The 20,897-nt window shown below is 35.3% G+C and overlaps 1 protein-coding gene across 2 annotated transcripts; it reads left to right on the top strand.

Annotated features, from left to right (window-relative positions):
* Window positions 1-666: 666 nt before the first annotated feature.
* On the top strand, window positions 667-19,995 carry Slc7a12l1 (solute carrier family 7 (cationic amino acid transporter, y+ system), member 12 like 1). Of its 2 annotated transcripts, XM_087636469.1 has the most exons (4): window positions 667-1,469; window positions 15,686-15,817; window positions 18,057-18,418; window positions 19,696-19,995. In XM_087636469.1, exons 1-4 carry the CDS (start codon window positions 803-805, stop codon window positions 19,942-19,944), a joined length of 1,410 nt encoding a protein of 469 aa, XP_087492595.1. In that variant the 5' UTR covers window positions 667-802; the 3' UTR covers window positions 19,945-19,995. The 2 variants fall into 2 exon arrangements, with proteins under 2 accessions (XP_087492595.1, XP_087492596.1); XM_087636470.1 differs by lacking the exon at window positions 15,686-15,817 and having other exon boundaries at window positions 691-1,469.
* Window positions 19,996-20,897: the final 902 nt, after the last annotated feature.

The following is a 20,897-nucleotide window of genomic DNA, read 5'->3' as shown; positions in this document are numbered from 1 at the left end:
GCTATCCAAATAGAGTGAAAGAGCAACCTCCCATCCCATTAAAGTTCTATATTTTGATAGAACTACAAGAGAATTTGTAGGTGCCTGCTTTTTTGCCTGCAAATTTTAGGTGATAGCCACCCTTAACCAAGAAGTAGAACCTAGATTTAAGATTAAAAATAATAGATAATATTTTTGTTCTAAGCTCATAGATTTAGGTGCAATCTACTAGGTAGCAATATGTACAGGTGTTATTACTAAACATTCATTAGGCAAATATTACACATTTCACTTGTCATTTAATTTGCTTCTGTGGAAACAATATATTTTGAAGCCATAAAAGCATCTTCAAGGAAATAAATGTGAAAGTCCCATCTCAGTTCACTGAACCTCACAGTTTAAAATTTGCTGGTTAAACTATAATTTCAGCTCTTGGTATAAATCTACAAATAATTACCTATTAGTTAAATAATGACTTTCTTGCACTGCTAGAGATGAATAATTCTAAGAAGAAATTTAAAGTACTAATTTCCTAGCTCCTAGTTGTTTACTTGGTCAGCAGCATATTTTATTTTTTAAAACTTAATATAAGAAATATTTTAACATTGGTCTTAAGAGGAGATCTGGATTTCTTGGAGAAACTGATCAGTTAATAATTAATTACATTTTAGTAAGATAATTAGACATATATAAGAATGATATTTGGTACAAGATATTTGATACGAGAACAAACATAATTGGATTGTAGAGGTCAACGATTTAGGAACTTGTATAATTTTGTGTATAATTTTTTAAGATAAACTTCAGAAAAAAAGGCAAAACCATGCGTCTCTCAAGAACAGTAGGATTCTTCCATGTAACCATGGTCTTACTTGGAACCATTATAGGGACAGGGATTTTTGTGTCTCCTAAAGGAGTATTAAAATACTCCTCACTGAACATCCCTGTTTCTCTTGGTATTTGGGCAGGTTGTGGCCTGCTGGTCATGCTGAATGCTCTCTCTTTGGTAGAGCTGGCAACGACCTTTCCTGTGAGTGGAGCATCTTATTATTTCCTGAAGAGATCTCTTGGATCCCTTGCTGCTTTTCTGAGTCTCTGGATTCAACTTTTTTCTTATTGTCTAGGCCTGGGTGCTCATACCTTACTAATAGCTACTTATCTAATTCAACCTTTCTATACTGGGTGCCCAGCTCCAGAACTTCCAATAAAATGCCTGTCTGTGGCTATTTTGTGGTCATTTGGAATTCTCAATGCTGGAGGAGTGAAAACAGTGGCTTGGCTTCAGACTATCAGCAGTATGATAAAGATGAGTATTCTTTGTTTCATTTCTCTAACTGGGCTTGTGCTGTTAGTGATTGGCAAAAAGGAAAATGTGTCCAGGTTTGAGAATGCTTTGGATGCTGAACTTCCTAATGCCTCGCAAACTGTAGAAGCCATTCTCCAAGGATGTTTTGCATACAGAGGAATATTCATCGTGATCAACATAGCAGGTATATCTATTTATATTTTAAAAATAACAGCATTATAAACATTTCCAGAGCCTATGGTGAAAATTAAATCTGATTGCTATGTTTTTTCTAAAAAAAATTCACATGTTCCATTGTGTAAGACCATCATTAAACCAACACTTATAATCAATCAAATAGACTATATAGAATTTAGTGAGGTTGTTAATTTTTATTTCTAATATAATATCTAGAAAATATTTCAAAAATAGACTGTATTCTCAGATTTACTGCAATAATTCTTTGCATTTTGAGGCATTTTCATTTAAAGAATAATTAGATAGTAAGTGAGTTAATGTACTTAATTAAAATGTATTACATATGTTTGATTTGAGGAACATTCTCTATAACGTCCTATACACAATTACCTACAAAGAAGTAACCAGTGTCAACAATTTGATAGAAGTTCATTATCAGTGATCTTGTATGTTGGGATTTTCATGTTTTCATGTCTTCTTCGGAGCAGTAAAATACTTCCTCATTTGTATTTTACCGTTTTAGATTTAATTTTGTATATGTGTAGGTATATAAGACATTCATTTTACTGTTGTACTTAGTTGTCACAAGCATTTTAATTCTTTTAGAATGTTTTACATTTAGAAAGAGCAGTGTGATGACCAGATCAATTTTTGCATGCACTGGTCATTCTCTATAACAGAGTTAACCAGCTTTGATATAGAATTGAGAGAATTTGGACAAATCTTCAGAATTGTCTCACTAGTTCGTTTTTTAGTTTTATTTGTTTGGTTGGCTTGTTGGTTGGTTGGTTTTGTTTTCTATGGTAGTCATGCTGTATGTACTTAATTTGCTTTTTCTTTATTTTCAATTAATATAGCTTTATACCATTGCCCCTCCTTCGCCGGGGTTAAGTCCCCATGGTGGTTATCCCATAGCAAGTGAAAGTCAGGCCCCAGGACACATACATGCAAGCAACACTAAAAGGACTCAGCAAGGTGTACTTATATTTGTTATTGACTTCTGTTTTATGCTGCAACATTAAAGCATGTGTCTTCATGCTGCTGGAAATATTTATTTCCACCTTTTTTTGTTTTCTTTCCCAAAACTATATGTCATAATAGTTCAATGCTCTTCAAGATACCTTGTAGTTCTTTTTTCATTCCTTCTTTCATACTAGACTTTGAGCTACACTGACAATATCTATTTGGCTCAATAATTGAATTTTTCTTAAAAATTACTATTTCTGCATTCTAAAATATACTGAATTTTAATTTTTACTAATATTATAATCATGGGTTTACTTCATCTTCATTGTCTTCTTCCATAAAGACTGTGCTATTACATTTCTCTAAGGCTATTAATTATGCTTATGTTTACTGACTTTCCTTAAGAATATTTGTACTTCATCTGGATTATTGTGGTGCTTCTTGTGAGCTCCAGAGGATCCATCACTTATGATTCATTTAGGATATACAATTGAGTGCTTATTGTCTAATATTATTCTAGAGAGTCAAGACACACACTTCATTTTATGGCCATGAACTTTTCATTTTTCTCATCATTAAAATGAAAATATTTCCAAGATCATATACCATCTTCTAGAGTATCTTTTCTTCTAGTGGTCTTTTCTGCCACTGTTCTGAATGATGGACTTGGCACCTTTGATAAAAGCTCTCATGTCCTGTAGGAATACTACTTTAGGGTATAGCTGATTTAGGAACACAGTGGATCCTTACAAACTGGGAAGCTTCTCTATAACTCTTGCTTGAAAAGTAACCCCTAGAAACAAACTGAAAACATCAGGGCACAATATGGAAGCAAGACAAGGTAAAATGGGCTATTTCAAATAATATAGAACATCACTGATCAAGACATGGGGATACGTTTACCATCATTCTCATACTTTCAGAACCCATATGCTTGTGGATTATCTCTCCTTTTTATTTCAGGAAAACTGAACTGAAAATATTCTGAGCTACAGCTTTGATGTCACTTCAGATCCTACCTTTTATTTTTAAGCAATTCACACATGGAGAATATGAAATAGGAACTTTATATAGACTAGTGGAAAGAAAGAAAAAGATAGCATATAAATTAATAAATTAAATTAAATTAAAATATATTATGCAATGATTACTAATCAATCCTTTCCAATAGTGGTAAAATATGACAAGACATAAAAAGCATTGGTGAAGGGGTACAGATATGCATATGTATATATGTGTGTGCATACATATCCATTCTTCTTAATCTTTTTTATTTATTTATTTTTTATTAAATGTATTTCTTTACTTACATTTCGAATGTAATTCTCTTCCCGGTTTCCTGTCCATAAGCCCCCCCATTCCTTCACCCTCCCCCATATGGGTATTCCCCCAGCATCCATCTCCCTTACTGCCCCTCCCCGTATTCCACTGCATTGGAGATCCAACCTTAGTAGGATCAAGGGCTTCCTCTTCCACTGGTGCCCCCAAAAGGCTATTCTCTGCTACATATGGAGTTGGAGCCCTAGGTGAGTCCATGTATAGTCTTTCAAAATTGGTTTAGTTCCTGGAAGCTCTGGTTGACTGGCATAGTTGTTCTTGTGGGGTTGCAAGCTCCTTCATCTCTTTCAATACTTCCTCTAATTCCCCCCAAGGGGGTCCTATGCTCAGTTCAGTGGTTTGCTGCTAGCATTGACCTCTGTATTGGATATGCTCTGGATGTGTCTCTCAGGAGAGATCTATACCTGGTCGCTTTCAGGATGCATTTTTTAGCTTCATCAATCTTATCTAGTTTTCATGGCTGTATATATATGGGCCACATGTAGGACAAGCTCTGAATGGCCATTCCTTCGGTCACTGTTCTAAACTGTGCTTCCATAACCCTCCTATGGATATTTTTCCCCTTTTAAGAAGGAGTGGGAGCATCCAAGTTTTGGTCATCCTTCTTCTTGAGCTTCCTGTGGTCTGTGGATTGCATCTTGGGTAGTTTCAACTTTTGGGCTAATATCCACTTACCAATGAGTGCATACCAAGTGTGTTTTTCTGTAATTGGATTACCTCAATCAGCATATTTTCTAGTTCATTCCATTTGCCTATGAATTTCATGAAGTCATTGTTTTTGATAGCTAAGTAGTACTCCATTGTGTAGATGTACCACATTTTTTGAATCCATTTCTCTCTTGAAGGGCAACTGGGTTCTTTTTTTTTTTTTTTCTTCTTTTTTTTCTGATTTCTTTTTTTTTCTTCTTTTTTTTTTTATTAACTTGAGTATTTCTTATATACATTTCGAGTGTTATTCCCTTTCCCGGTATCCGGGCAAACATCCCCCTCCCCCCTCCCCTTCCTTATGGGTGTTCCCCTCCCAACCCTCCCCCCATTGCCGCCCTCCCGCCACCAGTCTAGTTGACTGGGGGGTTCAGTCTTAGCAGGACCCAGGGCTTCCCCTTCCACTGGTGCTCTTACTAGGATATTCATTGCTACCTATGAGGTCAGAGTCCAGGGTCAGTCCATGTATAGTCTTTAGGTAGTGGCTTAGTCCCTGGAAGCTCTGGTTGCTTAGCATTGTTGTACATATGGGGTCTCGAGCCCCTTCAAGCTCTTCCAGTTCTTTCTCTGATTCCTTCAACTGGGGTCCTATTCTCAGTTCAGTGGTTTGCTGCTGGCATTCACCTCTGTATTTGCTGTATTCTGGCTGTGTCTCTCAGGAGCGATCTACATCCGGCTCCTGTCGGTCTGGACTTCTTTGCTTCATCCATCTTGTCTAATTGGGTGGCTGTATATGTATGGGCCACATGTGGGGCAGGCTCTGAATGGGTGTTCCTTCAGTCTCTGTTTTAATCTTTGCCTCTCTCTTCCCTGCCAAGAGTATTCTTGTTCCCCTTTTAAAGAAGGAGTGAAACATTCACATTTTGATCATCTGTCTTGAGTTTCATTTGTTCTAGGCATCTAGGGTAATTCAAGCATTTGGGCTAATAGCCACTTATCAATGAGTGCATACCATGTATGTCTTTCTGTGATTGGGTTAGCTCACTCAGTATGATGCAACTGGGTTCTTTCCAGCTTCTGACTATTATAAATAAGGCATCTGGGTTGGGGATTTAGCTCAGTGGTAGAGCACTTGCCTAGAAAGTGCAAGGCCCTGGGTTTGGTCCCCAGCTCCAAAAAAAAAAAGAAAAAAGAAAAAAAAGGCATCTATGAACATAGTGGAGCATGTGTCTTTTTTGTATGTTGGAGCATCTTTTGGGTATATGTCCAGGAGAGGTACATCTGGGTCCTCAGGTAGTAGAATGTCCAATTTTCTGAGGAACCTCCAGACTGATTTCCAGAGTGGTTGTACCAGTTTGCAATCCCCCCAACAATGGAGGAGTGTTCCTCTTTCCCCACATCCTCTACAGCATCTGCTGTCACCTGAGATTTTCATCTTAGCCATTCTGACTGCTGTGAGGTAGAATTTCAGGGTTGTTTTGATTTGCATTTCCCTCATGACTAAGGATGTTGAACACTTTTTAGGTACTTTTTGTCCATTCAATAATCCTCAGCTGAGAATGTTTTGTTTACCTCTGTACCACATTTCTAATAGAGTTATTTGGCTCTCTGGAGTTTCACTTCTTGAGTTCTTTGTATATTTTGCATATTAGCCCTCTCTCAGATGTAGGATTGGTAAAGATCTTTTCTCAATCTGTTGGTGTCCTGCGCTATCGTCTCGCCAGCAAGAATGCACGCAGACACCAGGATCCTTTTGCAGCAAAGCGTTTACTGTACAGCTCTCTTGAACAGGGACAGGGGGACCTCAAGCGCTCCCCTTATATAGACAGCAGGCTGAGGCTATGCTAATTGTCCTTTAGGGATTGGTGGAGCATGAGTTATCTTATTAGCATGGTGCTGCTCCCTCATTAGCATATTACCGGCCCACTGATGCCACGTGCAAAGCCTGCACATGCGCACTACCGTTGTTCACCACAGGAGGGCGCCCTACATGTTGGTAGCTGTTGTGTCCTAATGACAGTGTCTTTTGCCTTACAGAAGATTTGAAGTTTTATGAGGTCCCATTTGTCGGTTCTTGATCTTAGAGCATAAGCCATTGGTATTTTGTTCAGGAAAATTTCCCCAGCGCCCCTGTGTTCCAAGGTGCTTCCCCACTTTTTCTTCTATTAGTTTGAGTGTGTCTGGTTTGACGTGGAGATCCTTGACCAACTTGGACTTAAGCTTTGTACATGATGGTAAGAATGGATCGATTTCCATTCTTCTGCATGCTGACCCCCAGTTGAACCAGCACCATTTGTTGAAAATGCTATCTTTCTTCCATTGAATGGTTTTAGCTCCTTTGTCAAAGATCAAGTGACCATAGGTGTGTGGGTTCATTTCTGGGTCTTCAATTCTGTTCCACTGATCTATCTGCCTGTCTCTGTACTAATGCCATAAAGTTTTTGTGCCTATTGCTCTGTAATACTGCTTGAAGTCAGGGATGATGATTCCCCCAGAAGTTCTTTTAATGTTGAGTATAGTTTTTGCTATCCTGAGTTGTTTGCTATTCCAAATGTATTTGCAAATTGCTCTTTCTATCCCTAAAAGAATTGAGCAGGAATTTTGATGGGGATTGCATTTTGCTTTTGGCAAAATGGCCATGTTTACTATATTAATTCTGCCAACCCATGAACATGGAAGATCTTTCCATCTTCTGAGACTTCCTCAATTTCTTTTTTCAGAGACTTAAAGTTCTTGTCATATAGATCTTTCATTTGCTTGGTTAAAGTAACACCAAAGTATTTTATATTATTTGGGACTATTGTGAAATGTGTCATTTCCCTAATTTCTTTCTCAGTCAGTTTATCCTTTGAGTAGAAGAAGGCTACTAATTTGTTTGAATTAATTTTATACCCTGACACTTTGCTGAAGTTGTTCATCAGGTTAAGTAGCTCTCTGGTGGAACTTTAGGGGTCACATAATTATACTATCATATCATCTGCAAATAGTGATATTTTGATTTCTTCTCATCAATTTGTATCCCTTTGACCTCCTTTCACCCTCCGATTGCTCTGGCTAGGACTTCAAGTACTATATTGAATAAGTAAGGAGAGAGTGGGCAGCCTTGTCTAGCTCCTGATTTTAGTGGGATTGCTTCAAGTTTCTCTCCATTTAGTTTGATGTTAGCTACTGGTTTGCTGTATATGGCTTTCACTATGTTTAGATATGGGCCTTGCAAGCCTGATCTTTCCAGGATTTTTATCATGAAGAGGTGATGAATTTTGTCAAATCCTTTCTCAGCATATAATGAAATGATCATGTGGTTCTTATCTTTGTGTTTGTTTATATAGTGGGTTACATTGATGGATTTTCGTATATTAAACTATCCCTGCATCCCTGGGATGAAGCCTACTTGATCAGGATGGATGATTGCTTTGGTGTGTTCTTGGATTCAGTTTGCAAGAATTTTACTGAGTATTTTTTAGTCAATATTCATAAGGGAAATTGGTCTGAAGTTCTTTTTTTTTTTTTTTGGTTGGGTCTTTGTGTGGTTTCGGTAAAAGAGTAATTGTGGCATCATAGAAGGAATTTGGTAGTGCCCCATCTGTTTCAATTTTGTGGAATAGTTTGGACAGTATTGGTATGAAGTCTTCTATGAAGGTCTAATAGAATTCTGCACTGAACCCATCTGGTCCTGGGCTCTTTTTGGTTGGGAGACTTTTAATGACTGCTTCTATTTCTTTAGGAGTTATGGGATTGTTTAGATGGTTTATTTGTTCCTGATTTAGCTTTGGTACCTGGTATTTGTCTACAAAATTGCCTATTTTCTCCAGATTTTCAAGTTTTCTTGAATATAGGCTTTTATAGTAGGATCTGATGATTTTTTAAATTTATTCCAATTCTGTTATGTCTCCCTTTTCATTTCTGATTGTCTTAATTTACATACACTCTCTGTGACTTCTGGTTAGTCTAGCTAAGGGTTTATCTATCTTGTTGATTTTCTTAAAGAACCGGCTCCTGGGTTTGTTCATTCTTTGTATACTCCTTTCTGTTTTCTACTTGGTTGATTTCAGCCCTGAGTTTGATTATTTTCTGCCTTCTACTCTGCTTGGGTTTATTTCTTTCTGTTCTAGAGTTTTAGGTATGCAGTCAAGCTGCTGAAATATGCTCTCTCCTGTTTCTTTTTGCAGGCACTCAGAGCTATGAGTTTTCCTCTTAGAACCACTTTCTTTGTGTCCCATAAGTTCAGGAATGTTTTATCTTCACTTTCATTAAATTCTAAGAATTCTTTAATTTCATTCCTTATTTATTCCTTGACCAAATTGTCATTGAATAGAGCATTGTTCAACTTCCATGTATATGTGGGCTTTTTGTCATTATTGTTATTGAAGACCAGTCTTAGTTCGTGGTGATCTGATAGGATGAATGGTATTATTTCTATATTCCTGTATCTGTTGAGACCTGTTTTGTGACAGATTATATGGTCAATCTGGAGAAGGTACCATGAGGTGCTGAGAAGAAGGTATATCCTTTTGTTTTAGAATGGAATGTTCTATAAATATCTGTTAGATTAATTTGGTTAATAATTTCTGTTAGTTTCTGTACATCTCTCTTTAATTTCTGTTTCTATGATCTGTCCATTCATGAGAGTGGGGTATTGAAATCTCCAAAAATTATTGTGTGAGGTGCAATGTGTGGTTTGAGCTTTAGTAAGGTTTCTTTTATGAGTGTAGGTACCCTTGCAATTAGAGCATAAATATTTAGGATTGAGAGTTCGTCTTGGTGTATTTTTCCTTTGATGGATATGAAGTGTCCTTCCTTATCTTTTTTAATGACTTTTGGTTGAAAGTCAATTTTATTTGATATTAGAATGGAACTCCAGCTTGTCTCTTCAGGCCATTTGCTTGGAAAGTTGTTTTCCAGCCATTTTATCTGAGGTAGTGTCTGTCTTTGTTTCTGAGGTGTGTTTCCTGCATGCCACAAAAGTGCTGGGTCCTCTTTACATGTACAGTCTGTTAATCTATGTCTTTTTATTGGGAAATTGAGTTTCTTGATGTTGAGAGATATTAAGGAATAGTGATTGTCACTTCCTGTTATTTTTATGGTTAGAGGTGGAATTATGTTTTTGTGTCTCTCTTTTGGTTTCCTTGCAAGGAAATTACATTTTGCTTTCTGTATGGTGTAGTTTCTCTCCTTGTGTTGGAGTTTTCTATCTATTATCCTTTGTAGGGCTGGATTTGTAGAAAGATATTGTGTAAATTTGGTTTTGTCATGGAATATGTTCGTTCTCAATCTGTTGAGAGTTTTGCTGGATACAGTTACTTGAGCTGACATTTGTGTTCTTTTAGGATCTGTATGACATCTTTCCAGAATCTTCTGGCTTTCATCATCTCTAGTGAAAATTCTGGTGTAATTCTTATAGGTCTGCCTTTATATGTCATGACTTTTTTCCCTTACTGCTTTTAATATTCTTTCTTTGTTTTGTTCATTTGGTGTTTTAACTATTATGTGATGGGAGGAATTTCTCTTTTGGTCCAATTTATTTGGAGTTCTGTAGGCTTCTTGTATGTTTATGGACATCTCTTCCTTAAGGTTAGGGAAGTTTTCTTCTATAATTTTGTTGAATATATTTACTGGCCCTTTAAATTGGGAGTCTTCACTTTCTTCTATACCTATTATCCTTTGGTTTGATCTTCTCATTGTGGTGTGGATTTTCTGTATGTTTCTGTATAGGAGCTTTTTGCCTTTTACATTATCTTTGAGAGTTGTGTCAATGTTTTCTATGGTATCTTCTGACCCTGAGATTCTCTGTTCTATCTCTTGTATTCTGTTGGTGATGCTTGTATCTACAGCTCCTTGTCTCTTCCTTAGGTTTTCTATATCCAGGGTTGTCTCCCTTAGCGCTTTCTTTATTGTTTCTGTTTCCATTTTCTATTCGTTCACCCATTTGCTTGTGTTTTCTGGTAATTTTCTCAGAGATTTTTGTATTTCCTCTCTAAGGGCTTCTACTTGTTTACTTGTTTTTTCCTGCATTTCTTTAACAAAGTTCTTTATGTCTTTCTTAAAGTCCTCCATTATTATCAAAAATGTGATTTTAAGTCTAAATCTTGCTTTTCTGGTGTGTTTCGATATCCCATACTTCCTTTGGTGAGAGAACTGGGCTCTGATGATGCCATGTAGTCTTAGTTTCTGTTGCTTAGATTCCTGCACTTGCCTCTAGCATTTGGGTTGTCTCTGGTGTTTGCTTGTCTTGCTGTTTCTGAGAGTGACTTGGCCCTGCTGTGGACCTCTGTGTTCACACTCCTGTACAACTGTTTTCCTGTTTTCTTTCAGCCTTTTCTGAGAACAGGTGCTCTGATTTCAGGTGTGTCTGTGCTCCTGGAGACTGTCTTTCAGCTCTAGGCACAGGCAGGAATCAAAGGGTCCTGCCCTGATTGCTCCTATGTCCTTGAACCCAGGGGGCACAGTTGGCACTAGGCAATTCCCTCTTGTGTCTGGACTGTGGGCAGCGGGTAGTCTCATCTGACTTCTCAGGAGTGTCCACACTTCTGAGGGCTCAACCCCCCCCCTCGCAATTTGGGTGCAGGGAGTTGTTTGGCCTGTTCAGTTCTGTCCTAGGCACAGACCAGAACCATGGGTACTGGCGGCTGTCTGTTCCTATATTCCTGTGTTCAAAGGCACTGTACAGTTTCCCTTTGGACCAGGGATGTGGGCAGAGGTGTTCAGAAGTGGCAGTCTGTCCTGCGGTCTCAGGATGTCTGCACTCCTTGGTCTTCTTATTCTTCTAACATTTTCTGGAGCTTCATTTCTCCTCAGTTTTCTAGTAGTCAGAATTTAATTCAGAACTTCCCCTACTCAGCACACACTATAAACTCCACAGATATTTCCCTTTATTTTATAATTTTACATTTTACATATTCTTTCTTACTGTCAACCCTCCCATAACCCAATACCCATTCTCCTTCAAACCTGTGGCCTCTTTTTCACTAGTTATTATTTAATGCATATATGTATATACATATATGCTCCTAAATATTACCTGTTGAGTCATATTCTGTTATATGTATGTATGTTTTCATGACTGACCATTTAGCACTGGACAACCAATCAGTGTGTTCTTCCTTGGGGAAGACCACCTCTCTGGCTCTCACCATTCCTCAATTACCTATAATTTTTGGATAGGGTTAAAGATTTATGGGCTTTTTCCAGTACATTTTGGTTTATCAGTTGCTGTCCTCATTGCTCAGTACATGGTTGGGTAGTCATGTTGGCAAAATTTTATAGGCTTAGTATCTGATATGACTTGGAAAAAAAATCTCATAACAAATTTTCTTTTCCTCTGGCTCTTACAGTCTGCCTCCTCTTCTGCAAAGTTCCTAGAGTCTTGGGTGTGCAAATGTTTTATGAATGTTCCCATTAGGACTGGATTTCACAACTCTGCATTTTGATTAGCTGTGGTATTCTGTGAAGATCTTCATCTCTTCCAAGAGAAGTTTCTTTGATGACCAATAAAAAATACACAAATCTAAACTCTACAGATATTTTTCATTCACTTCCAGATGTTTATTTTTGAAGAAATAAAATTTCAAATTTTATTTAAGTTCTTCTGTAATATGCATATATCTTATTAAAAGTGTCCCTTGTGATATATTACATTTTTCTATTTAATATTCGACATAACTTTGCATGAGCTACTTTAATTTTACCTTACAATTTACATATAGCTGCATGTATTTTGTTAAAATTTGGCTTTTCTTTTTTCTCTTGATACCATTAAGATATTTTCAACCCAATAACATAATAATTAGTATTTATTTTCATAATGTTTTGGGTCTCTGTTATATCACTCAGCATGACTTCAGTCAGGTCTCATTTACCTGAAAATCTCAGAATTTCATTTTTGTTAACAGCTGAGGAACTTTCCCTTATTTCAGTGTAACATAATTTCATTACTCATTCATCATTTGATGGATTTCTGGGACTGTTTTCAATTTCTGACTATTATGGGTAGAGCAATAATAAATATGCCTGAGTCAGGGTCTCTTAAGGAGAGTGTAGAGTCTTTTAGCAAAATGCCTAAGAGTAGCCTATGTAGATCTTGAGGTATATCTATTCCCAACTTCCTAAGGAACAGCCACAAGGATTTCTATAAGTGACTGTAAAAGTTGACATTGCCATCAGGAATGAATCAGTGTTATCTTTGCCCTTCGTCCTTGTAAGAATAAGATGTTACTTGTTTTATTGTTCTTGGCCATTCTAACTAGTAGAATACAAAGACTCAAAGTAGTTTAGATTAGCATTTCACTGATAAATAATTTTGAAAGTCTTAAATATGTTTCTCATTTATGTTTTCTCCTTTGATAACTGCTTGTTTCTGTACCTCATTTTAATTAGTTTATTTGTTTTCTTGCTGTCCAGTATTTTTAGTTATTTATATGTTTTAGATATGTCTGATATATACTCTTTATTTGATATGTCCATTATATAGCCTGTCACTTTTTCCCCAAATCATGGCTCTTGCCATACAGAATCTCTACAGTTTCACAAGGTTCCAGATATTAATTGTTGTTCTTCTGTGTTATTGGTGTCCTTTCCAGAAAATCTTTCCCTGTGCCAAGAAGTTCTCAATTGTAACCTACATTCTTTTCTTATTAGATTCAAAATATCGAGTCCTATGTTGATGTGTTTCATCCATAAGGAATTATTTTTATCTAGGGTGAGAAGTATTACCTATTTGCATTCTTTTACATGAATCTATTCAGTTTGATGAGCATCATTTGAGGATGATGTCGTCTTTTTCTCATGTTTATTTCTGGGGTTTTTTTTTTGTGGGGTGGGGGGTTTACAGGCTATTTGTTTTGTTTTGTTTTTGTCAAAAGTCAGGAATTGAAAAATGTGTGGATTTATGTATGGTTTCAATTCAGTTCAGTTCTTCAACATATTTGTTTTTATTCCAGTGCTGTGTTTTTTTTTTTTTGGGGGGGGGGTCTGAGTTACCTCACTCAAGATGATATTTTATGTATTTATGTTTCATATGTTATCCCTTTTCCCAGTTTTCCCCTCTCCCATCCTTGCTCCCCCTGCTTCTATGAGAATGCTCCCCCTCCCACCCACCATTTTATTACGATAGCTCTGTGATACATCTTGAAATTGTGAATAGTACCTCCCAAATTTCCTTTATTACTCAGGATTATTTTAGCTGTCCTGTTTTTTGTTTGCTTATTTGTTTTTTGAGTGTGTGTGTGTGTGTGTGTGTGTGTGTGTGTGTGTTTCCACATTAAATGGACGAATTGAATTTCAAGATCTGACAACAATTGTGTTGGAACTGTAATATGTAATAAAGATTGAATTGAATCTGTTGGTTGCATTTGGTAGGATGGTCATTTGCTGTTTTGGTCTTAGGGATTCATGAATGCAGGAGATACTTCCATATTCTGATGTCTTTTTAAACTTCTTTCTTCAATGTCTTAATGTTCTTATAAAAGAAGATTTTACATACTTCATTAGATCTATTCATTTAATTTTCCAGTTCAGGTTACTGTGAAAACTATAGCTTTCCTAATTTCTCTTTCAGACTATCATCTATATACAGGAAGGCTAGTAAATTTTGTGTGTTGATTTTATGTATTTATCCTGCTGCTTTATTGAAATGTTTTCAACTGTTGAGGTCTACTCATGGAGTTATTAAGCTCTTTTATATATAAAATCATATCATTTGTAAATAGATACTTTGGCGTCTAACTTTTCAATTCATATCTCCTTGATCTTCTTTAGTTGTCTTATTGTTTTAGCGAAGACTCAAGTACGAGATTGAACAGGTATGGAGAGAGTGGATAAAATTGTCTTGTTCTTGATTTTAGTAAAAATGCTTTGAGTTTCTTTTCATTTAGGTTGATGGTGACTGTGGCTGTATTGTAAATAGTCTTTTTCACATGGATGTTCCTAAATCCCTAGTTTCTCAAGGAGCTTTATCATGAAAAGATGTTAGATGTTGTCAGAGATCTTTTGTTTATCCCATAAGATGATTAAGTGGACTTTCTTTCAATCTATTTGTATGCTGGACTACCTTTATCAGTTTATGTATGTTGGATGAGCCTCTGCATCACTAGGACGAAGCCAAGTTGATTATGGTGAATATTCTTTTGAAAGTGTCCTTGCATTTTGTGCAATACTTTGTTTCTCAATGAAGTATATTTTATGTGTATTCATAAGGGATTGTGGTCCATTTTCTTCCATTTTGAGTCTCTGTTGTGGGTGTCTGAGTTATTATGGACTCATGAAAAGAATTAGGAAATGTTCTTTTACTTCTATTTTGTGGGATAATTGAGGAGTATTGACACTAATTCTTTGAAGATCTAGTAAATGTCTTCAGTGAATTCATTTGGTTATAGAGATTTAAACTAAAACTTCTATTTCACCAGGGATTATGGATCTGTTTGAATTGCTTGTTTGATCTTGATTTATATGGGGTAGGTGGTATATATCAATAAATTTATCTATTTCTTTTAGGATTTCCAGTGTGGCGGAGTACTGATTTTTAAAGCATGTCTTTGTGATTTCTTCAGGTTCTGTTTTCATATTTAATTTTATTAGTTTTACTCTTCTCTGTCTCTTAATTAATTTGGCCAGAGATTTATTAATTCTGTCAGTTTTCTCAATGAACCAACTCTATGTTATTTTATTTATTTACTTATATATTTATTTATTTATTCACTGTGTTTCCTTATTTGTTTCTATTTTATTGACTTCAGCCCTGAGTTTGATCACTTTTTTCATCCACTCTTTGGAGGCGGTTTACTGGTTTTGCTCTAAAGCTTTTGGCTGTGCTGCTAAGTTGGTAATATGAGAGCTTTCTCTTCCCTTTTAAATATACCATATACTGCTAAAATTTCCTTCACTGTGTATCATACATTTAGATATGTTGTGTTTTCCTTTCCATTCAATTCTAAAAAATACTTTGTCTCCTCACTGATTTCCATTTTGACTTATTTTTTTTTCAATTCAGTAGTAAATTGTTTCATTTTTCACAAGTTTGTAAGATCTATATTGTTTTTGTTGTTCATGTCCAGGTTTAATCTATGGGGGACTTTTGAAAAATCTATGTAATTTGGTATTTAACATAGGATCACAAAATGTATCAGCATTTAAGAATAAAATTGTGAAGCATGAAACCAATATCACTACAAGAAGTTGAAGGAACTGGGACAATTAAAGAATGTTTTTCATTCCTTTTATTATAAGAATTTCAAGCTTTATAACATGTTGTTTTCTAACAAACTTATGTTTGTTTTGCAGGTGAGATAAAAAATCCTTCTAAAATAATTCCCAAGGCTGTGATTTCTTGTCTTTCCATCACAATTATGTCTTATTTACTGGCTAATGTAGCCTATTTGACAGTTTTAACACCAAAAGAAATTACTACCTCAGGTATGGTTTGATAGAAACAAGAGTGAAATAGTCACTTCTTTCTTCCCTGAATGAAGATGCACTGTCCTGTACATGGACACTCTGGGATCTAAAATAACATTTCCAGAACATACTTTATGTCCTCTGCTTATTTCATTATGCCACCTATAGACTATCACCCTCATGTACAAACCTGTGACTGGGTGCAGTACCATTTCTTCTAAGATGTAAGTTTCTTGCATTAAATGCCTCATGAGACCATGTTCATCACTATCTCATCTTGAAGAGTTTGAAATGCAGTTAAAATCTTAAGATATAGTGGAAGGACTTGGCTCAAATTCTGAAAGAAATGATCCCTCTGAATAATAACTCTGAATTATAGATCAAATGACCAACAGAAACAAAGCTCAATATGTTTGTTTGTTTTTTTTTCAAGTAAGCACAAGAAAATGCTAAGTCTAAAAGCATTGTGGTTAAAAAAAGAGAGAGAAAGGAATAAAACTAGAATTTCATCAGACAGGTTTAAAAAATATTACTGTGGCATAAAAATATAACTATGCTGTTTGATTTTAACTAAACTTTAGCTGACATGTACATGATTTGAAATAATTTTGAACTCTATTGTGCATTTTACAACATAATTAATTACTGATACTCCTAATGTCAAATATTTAGATTAGTAAAGGCTGTAATATTTAGGCCCATTGATATTGCTCATTTGCTGCCAAGCCTGATGACGTGAGTTGAATACCTAGAATCCACATTGTAGAAGAGACCTGACAATTTATTTTATGACCTCCACACCCACACTTTGATACATGCATTCCACCTGGTACATATATAAAATATTCAAAATAAATAAATAAATATTTAAAAAACATAATCTTAGGCTGGAGAGATGGCTCAGGGTTTAAGAACACTGTCTGCTTTTCCAGAAGTCCTGAGTTCAATTCTCAGCAAAAACATGGCAGCTCATAACCATCTGTAATATCTTCTGGTGCCCTCTTCTGGCCTACAAGCATACATAAAGGCAGAATGTGGTAGACATAATAAATAAATCATTTAAAAATCATGATCTTGATATCTATTGAAGAATCTTTCCGTTCTTGATTTATTTGACAGGAGTTTTCAAGACTGTTTCACACATAGATTTGATTCAGTAATTCCTTCAGACATTTCTTAGCACAAGTCAACTGTGTTTATACTTCATATGCCTGCATATTAACAATTTAGGATAAATCCAGATAAGGACTTCTGTTTTCTATCAGGTTATTCATGCTTGTAGATTCCTTCAACATGTAAAGCAGCTGCCTTAGAGATGCACACAGACTTTGGTTCTAACCTGAAAGTTAGTTTTTGCTTTTGAAAAAGAAATTCCAAAATGATATTCTAAGTATGAAGTTTGAATTAGTGCAGTATTTATGTTGGAGATATGAAGTGAAAATGGACTCATGGACAACTATGCAACTATGCAAAGGGATGAAGGAAAGGACAAGATGTTTTATATTCTAATAAATGTAAATGGCACAAATGACTTTACAGGGCAGTTGTTGAATACTATGGTTTGGCTATAAAATATCTCTCATAGGCATGTGAAGTTGGATGCTTGGTCTCCAGCTTGGAAACACTGTGGAAACTGTAGGGGTGAAGTCTTATCAGAGAAAGTAGGTCACAAGAAATGATCCTTGAGGATTTTAAATCTATCCACATGCCCTGTGTATTCTCTATTTCCTGACTGCAGACTTAATATGACAAACTGCTGTATGTTTCTGTAGCAATATTGTCCCCAAAATGATAGCCAGTATTTTTTCCAATTGTAAGCCATGTTGAGCACATCTATAGACAGTGACTTCTTGTCAGGTAACCCAAAGAAGAAAATAATTGAATCTTACAACAATAATTCATTGTAGATTGTGGTATAAATTGGAATGATTCCAGACCTAGCATGTTTTGTCTTGCCTCTTCTCTACCAAATTAGCTATTGTCATACATATGTTATGCAGCTCACCCATCTGCAGAGCAAGCATAATTCTACAGGTTATTGTGGAATTGCCCAACATGGAAAAATAGCAATTTCTAATTTATCTTTCTTAAAAAGACTATAAGGCCAAATTACATTCACAAACTAAGTGAAGAGATTTCTTCTTTTGTAGGGAGGCAAAAGGTCACATTGCTCACAGAAGAAGGAATGAAGGAGTGTTGCCCTATTCGTAATGAGTAAAATGGCTTTTATTCTTTACATTCTGTTTGATTTTTTCAGATTCTGTTGTTATCACATGGGTAAACAGAGCATACCCTTCCATGCAATGGGTTATGTCTTTGGGGATCTCCCTCTCATCATTGACCACCACTGCCTGTGGAATACTTTCAGCAGCAAGGATTTGCTACTCTGCAAGCCTAGAAGGACAGATGCCATTCATCTTCTCAATGCTTAATAACCATCAGAGTCCTGTTGTAGCAGTCACTCAAGTTGTCATTTTATCCACAGTTTCAATAATATGTTCAAACTTAACCTATTTGATAAAATATTTAGGAATAATGAGCATTTTCAATGATGTGCTATATATGATAGCTATACTTAAACTGAGGTACCAGAAGCCAGCTCTTCCTAGACCTTATAAGGTAAATCAAAATGATAACATTATGTTTCTATCTTCCTTACATGAGTAATATTGAATTAGCAGAAATGTTGTTTCATATGTGTATATGCTTCCAATCAATTACAAGCTTAATGTATAACAAATCTGATCTCAGTCTCTCTTTTCCAAATTTGTAATATGGACCATTTTTGGTTTATGTTTTAAAAAATAAAAACTCAAAACTTATCTGTAGCAGGAATACATAAATATTATTATCATAATTTAGAAACTAGCCAGTGATTTTATTTGAGCAATAAAGTATTAACATAAGGGAAGAGAGGACTCTGATAACCATCACACATAAATTATATAGGCTTATTTTTTCTCATGTCCTCAGCAAAATATCAAATTTTATAAGAATAAAATTAAATTAGAATTAAATTTATTCTTTTCTATACTTGCCTTAATTTCCCTCCTTTCCTTTTCATTTACTCATTTGCTTTATTCACTTATTCTGTTTGCAATGAAAGCCAAATATTCTATGAGGTTCCATAGTCTTTGCTTTATGGCTTAACCATGGAATAAATGTGACCCATTCCAGCTATTCCAGACACTGCATTATGTAAAAATGATGTGCATAGTAAACTATAATCCCATGCTTCTTGGCAATCATTATTATATGCACTGAGTACTCTTATTGAAATCAGAGTGGCAGATTCATTAATTAATCCAAGATTACAAACTGGGAGAGTAAAAAATTAGTTTCCATGAAAGGCACTTACTTTAGCTAAACAAAAGACAATAGGCAAAACATCGGATTCATTTAGCTAATATTTCAGGAGTGAATAATAAAGATAACAACACACTTATTTATGAATTCAGGTTTTTGAATTTGTAGGGGTTTTATGAAGATTCTCTGATTTAAAATTGTATTATGAATGAATACTCAGTGGTGACACAGCTGAGTCTATTTCTCAAGTCAGTAAAGTAAGCAACTATTGAACTAACATTGGTTAGTGTAAATGATGTATTTCCGTGTGTGTGTCACGTTTTTTTTTTCATTTAGCAAAACCATTGATTTCAATGAGTAAATTGTAAACCATGTAAAGGTGAAAGAATCCCTGGGAATAGCATGAATAGCTAGATTTAATTCTATGGTTTCACAGCTTGTCAGTTGCCAAGTAAGTATCGTTACTGTAAGATACTGTAAGAGATTGTATTCATCCTTGCCCTTTTATTTTTGAATATTAGTAATGGTATCTGGATGTCAAACATAGAAAATGAAATCACCACTAATCTTAAGATTCTTTCTACTTTCAGGTGTGCTTGCCATTGGTATTTGGATCTTTAGCTCTGTCTTCATTTTTCATTTTGGCACCAATAATTCAGTCTCCTAATATCGAGCATATCTATGAAGGTTTATTTCTTTTAAGTGGATTTGTGGTATACTGGCTTCAAGTTTACCTTTATCAACATGCTGATCATTTTAAAACAATAACGTGTTATTTGCAATTGCTATTTAATGTTTTGCCATCTGACGAACAAGACAAAAACCTTTGTTCTGAATAAAATTTAGTCTACTAAATATTTGCTTCATAAAATAAAGTATTGTAATTGAAATCTTTTTTAAAAGATTTGTTTATATATTATTATGTGAGTACACTGTTGCTATCTTCAGACACACCAGAAGAGGGCATCGGATCCCCATTATAGATGGTTGTGAGCCACCATGTGGTTGCTGGAAATTGAACTTCAGGACCTCTGGAAAAGCAGTCAGTGCTCTTCACCGCTGACACATCTCTCCAGCTCCTGAAATCTTTTATTTTTAAAAATACATATTTTCTCAGGGGTTGGGGATTTAGCTCAGTGGTAGAGCGCTTGCCTAGGAAGCGCAAGGCCCTGGGTTCGGTCCCCAGCTCCGAAAAAAGGAAAAAAAATACATATTTTCTCAAACACAAAATTTCTATCTCATGCACAGCATAAAACAATGTAGTCCCAATGCAACTTCTGAGCTCAAAAGCTCTCAAAACAAAAGTTAGGGCATGGACATGTTAAAATTTATTTTTTAATATAATAAAATTTCATAAATATTTATATTTATTATAAAAGGATCAATACTTTTAAGTAGCTAAAGTACTAAGAACTATTATGAACCACATTTTTATAATAGTATTATAATTATGCCTTTAGCTTAAATAACTTCCATTCTTCTTCCACTCTTATCTTATATATCCTTATTACACGGAATTTCTTGTTATTCTAATTTTGAACCTCATAGTTCTTTGATTTTTCCCTTTTATTACATTAAAAATATTTAGTGTCCGACTATTTTCAGTATCCATCTGTGGTCCACTTTCAAATGTTTTGATTATATTCTCACTATTCACCTGATCATGTTAACTTCCTGGTACTAACAATTATACAAATGATGCTAAACTTCAACACAAACACACAAACTAATCTGATCACCTACTTTAATTTTTCTTAGTTTATATAATTTTTATTGTGATGCCTCACTGTTG

Source organism: Rattus norvegicus, chromosome 2, assembly GCF_021556685.1.
Source record: "Rattus norvegicus strain SHRSP/BbbUtx chromosome 2, alternate assembly SHRSP_T2T, whole genome shotgun sequence".
Lineage (NCBI taxonomy): Eukaryota > Metazoa > Chordata > Mammalia > Rodentia > Muridae > Rattus > Rattus norvegicus.
The sequence above is the reverse complement of the archived record's forward strand: the minus strand, read 5'-3'. Positions and strand labels throughout refer to the sequence as shown.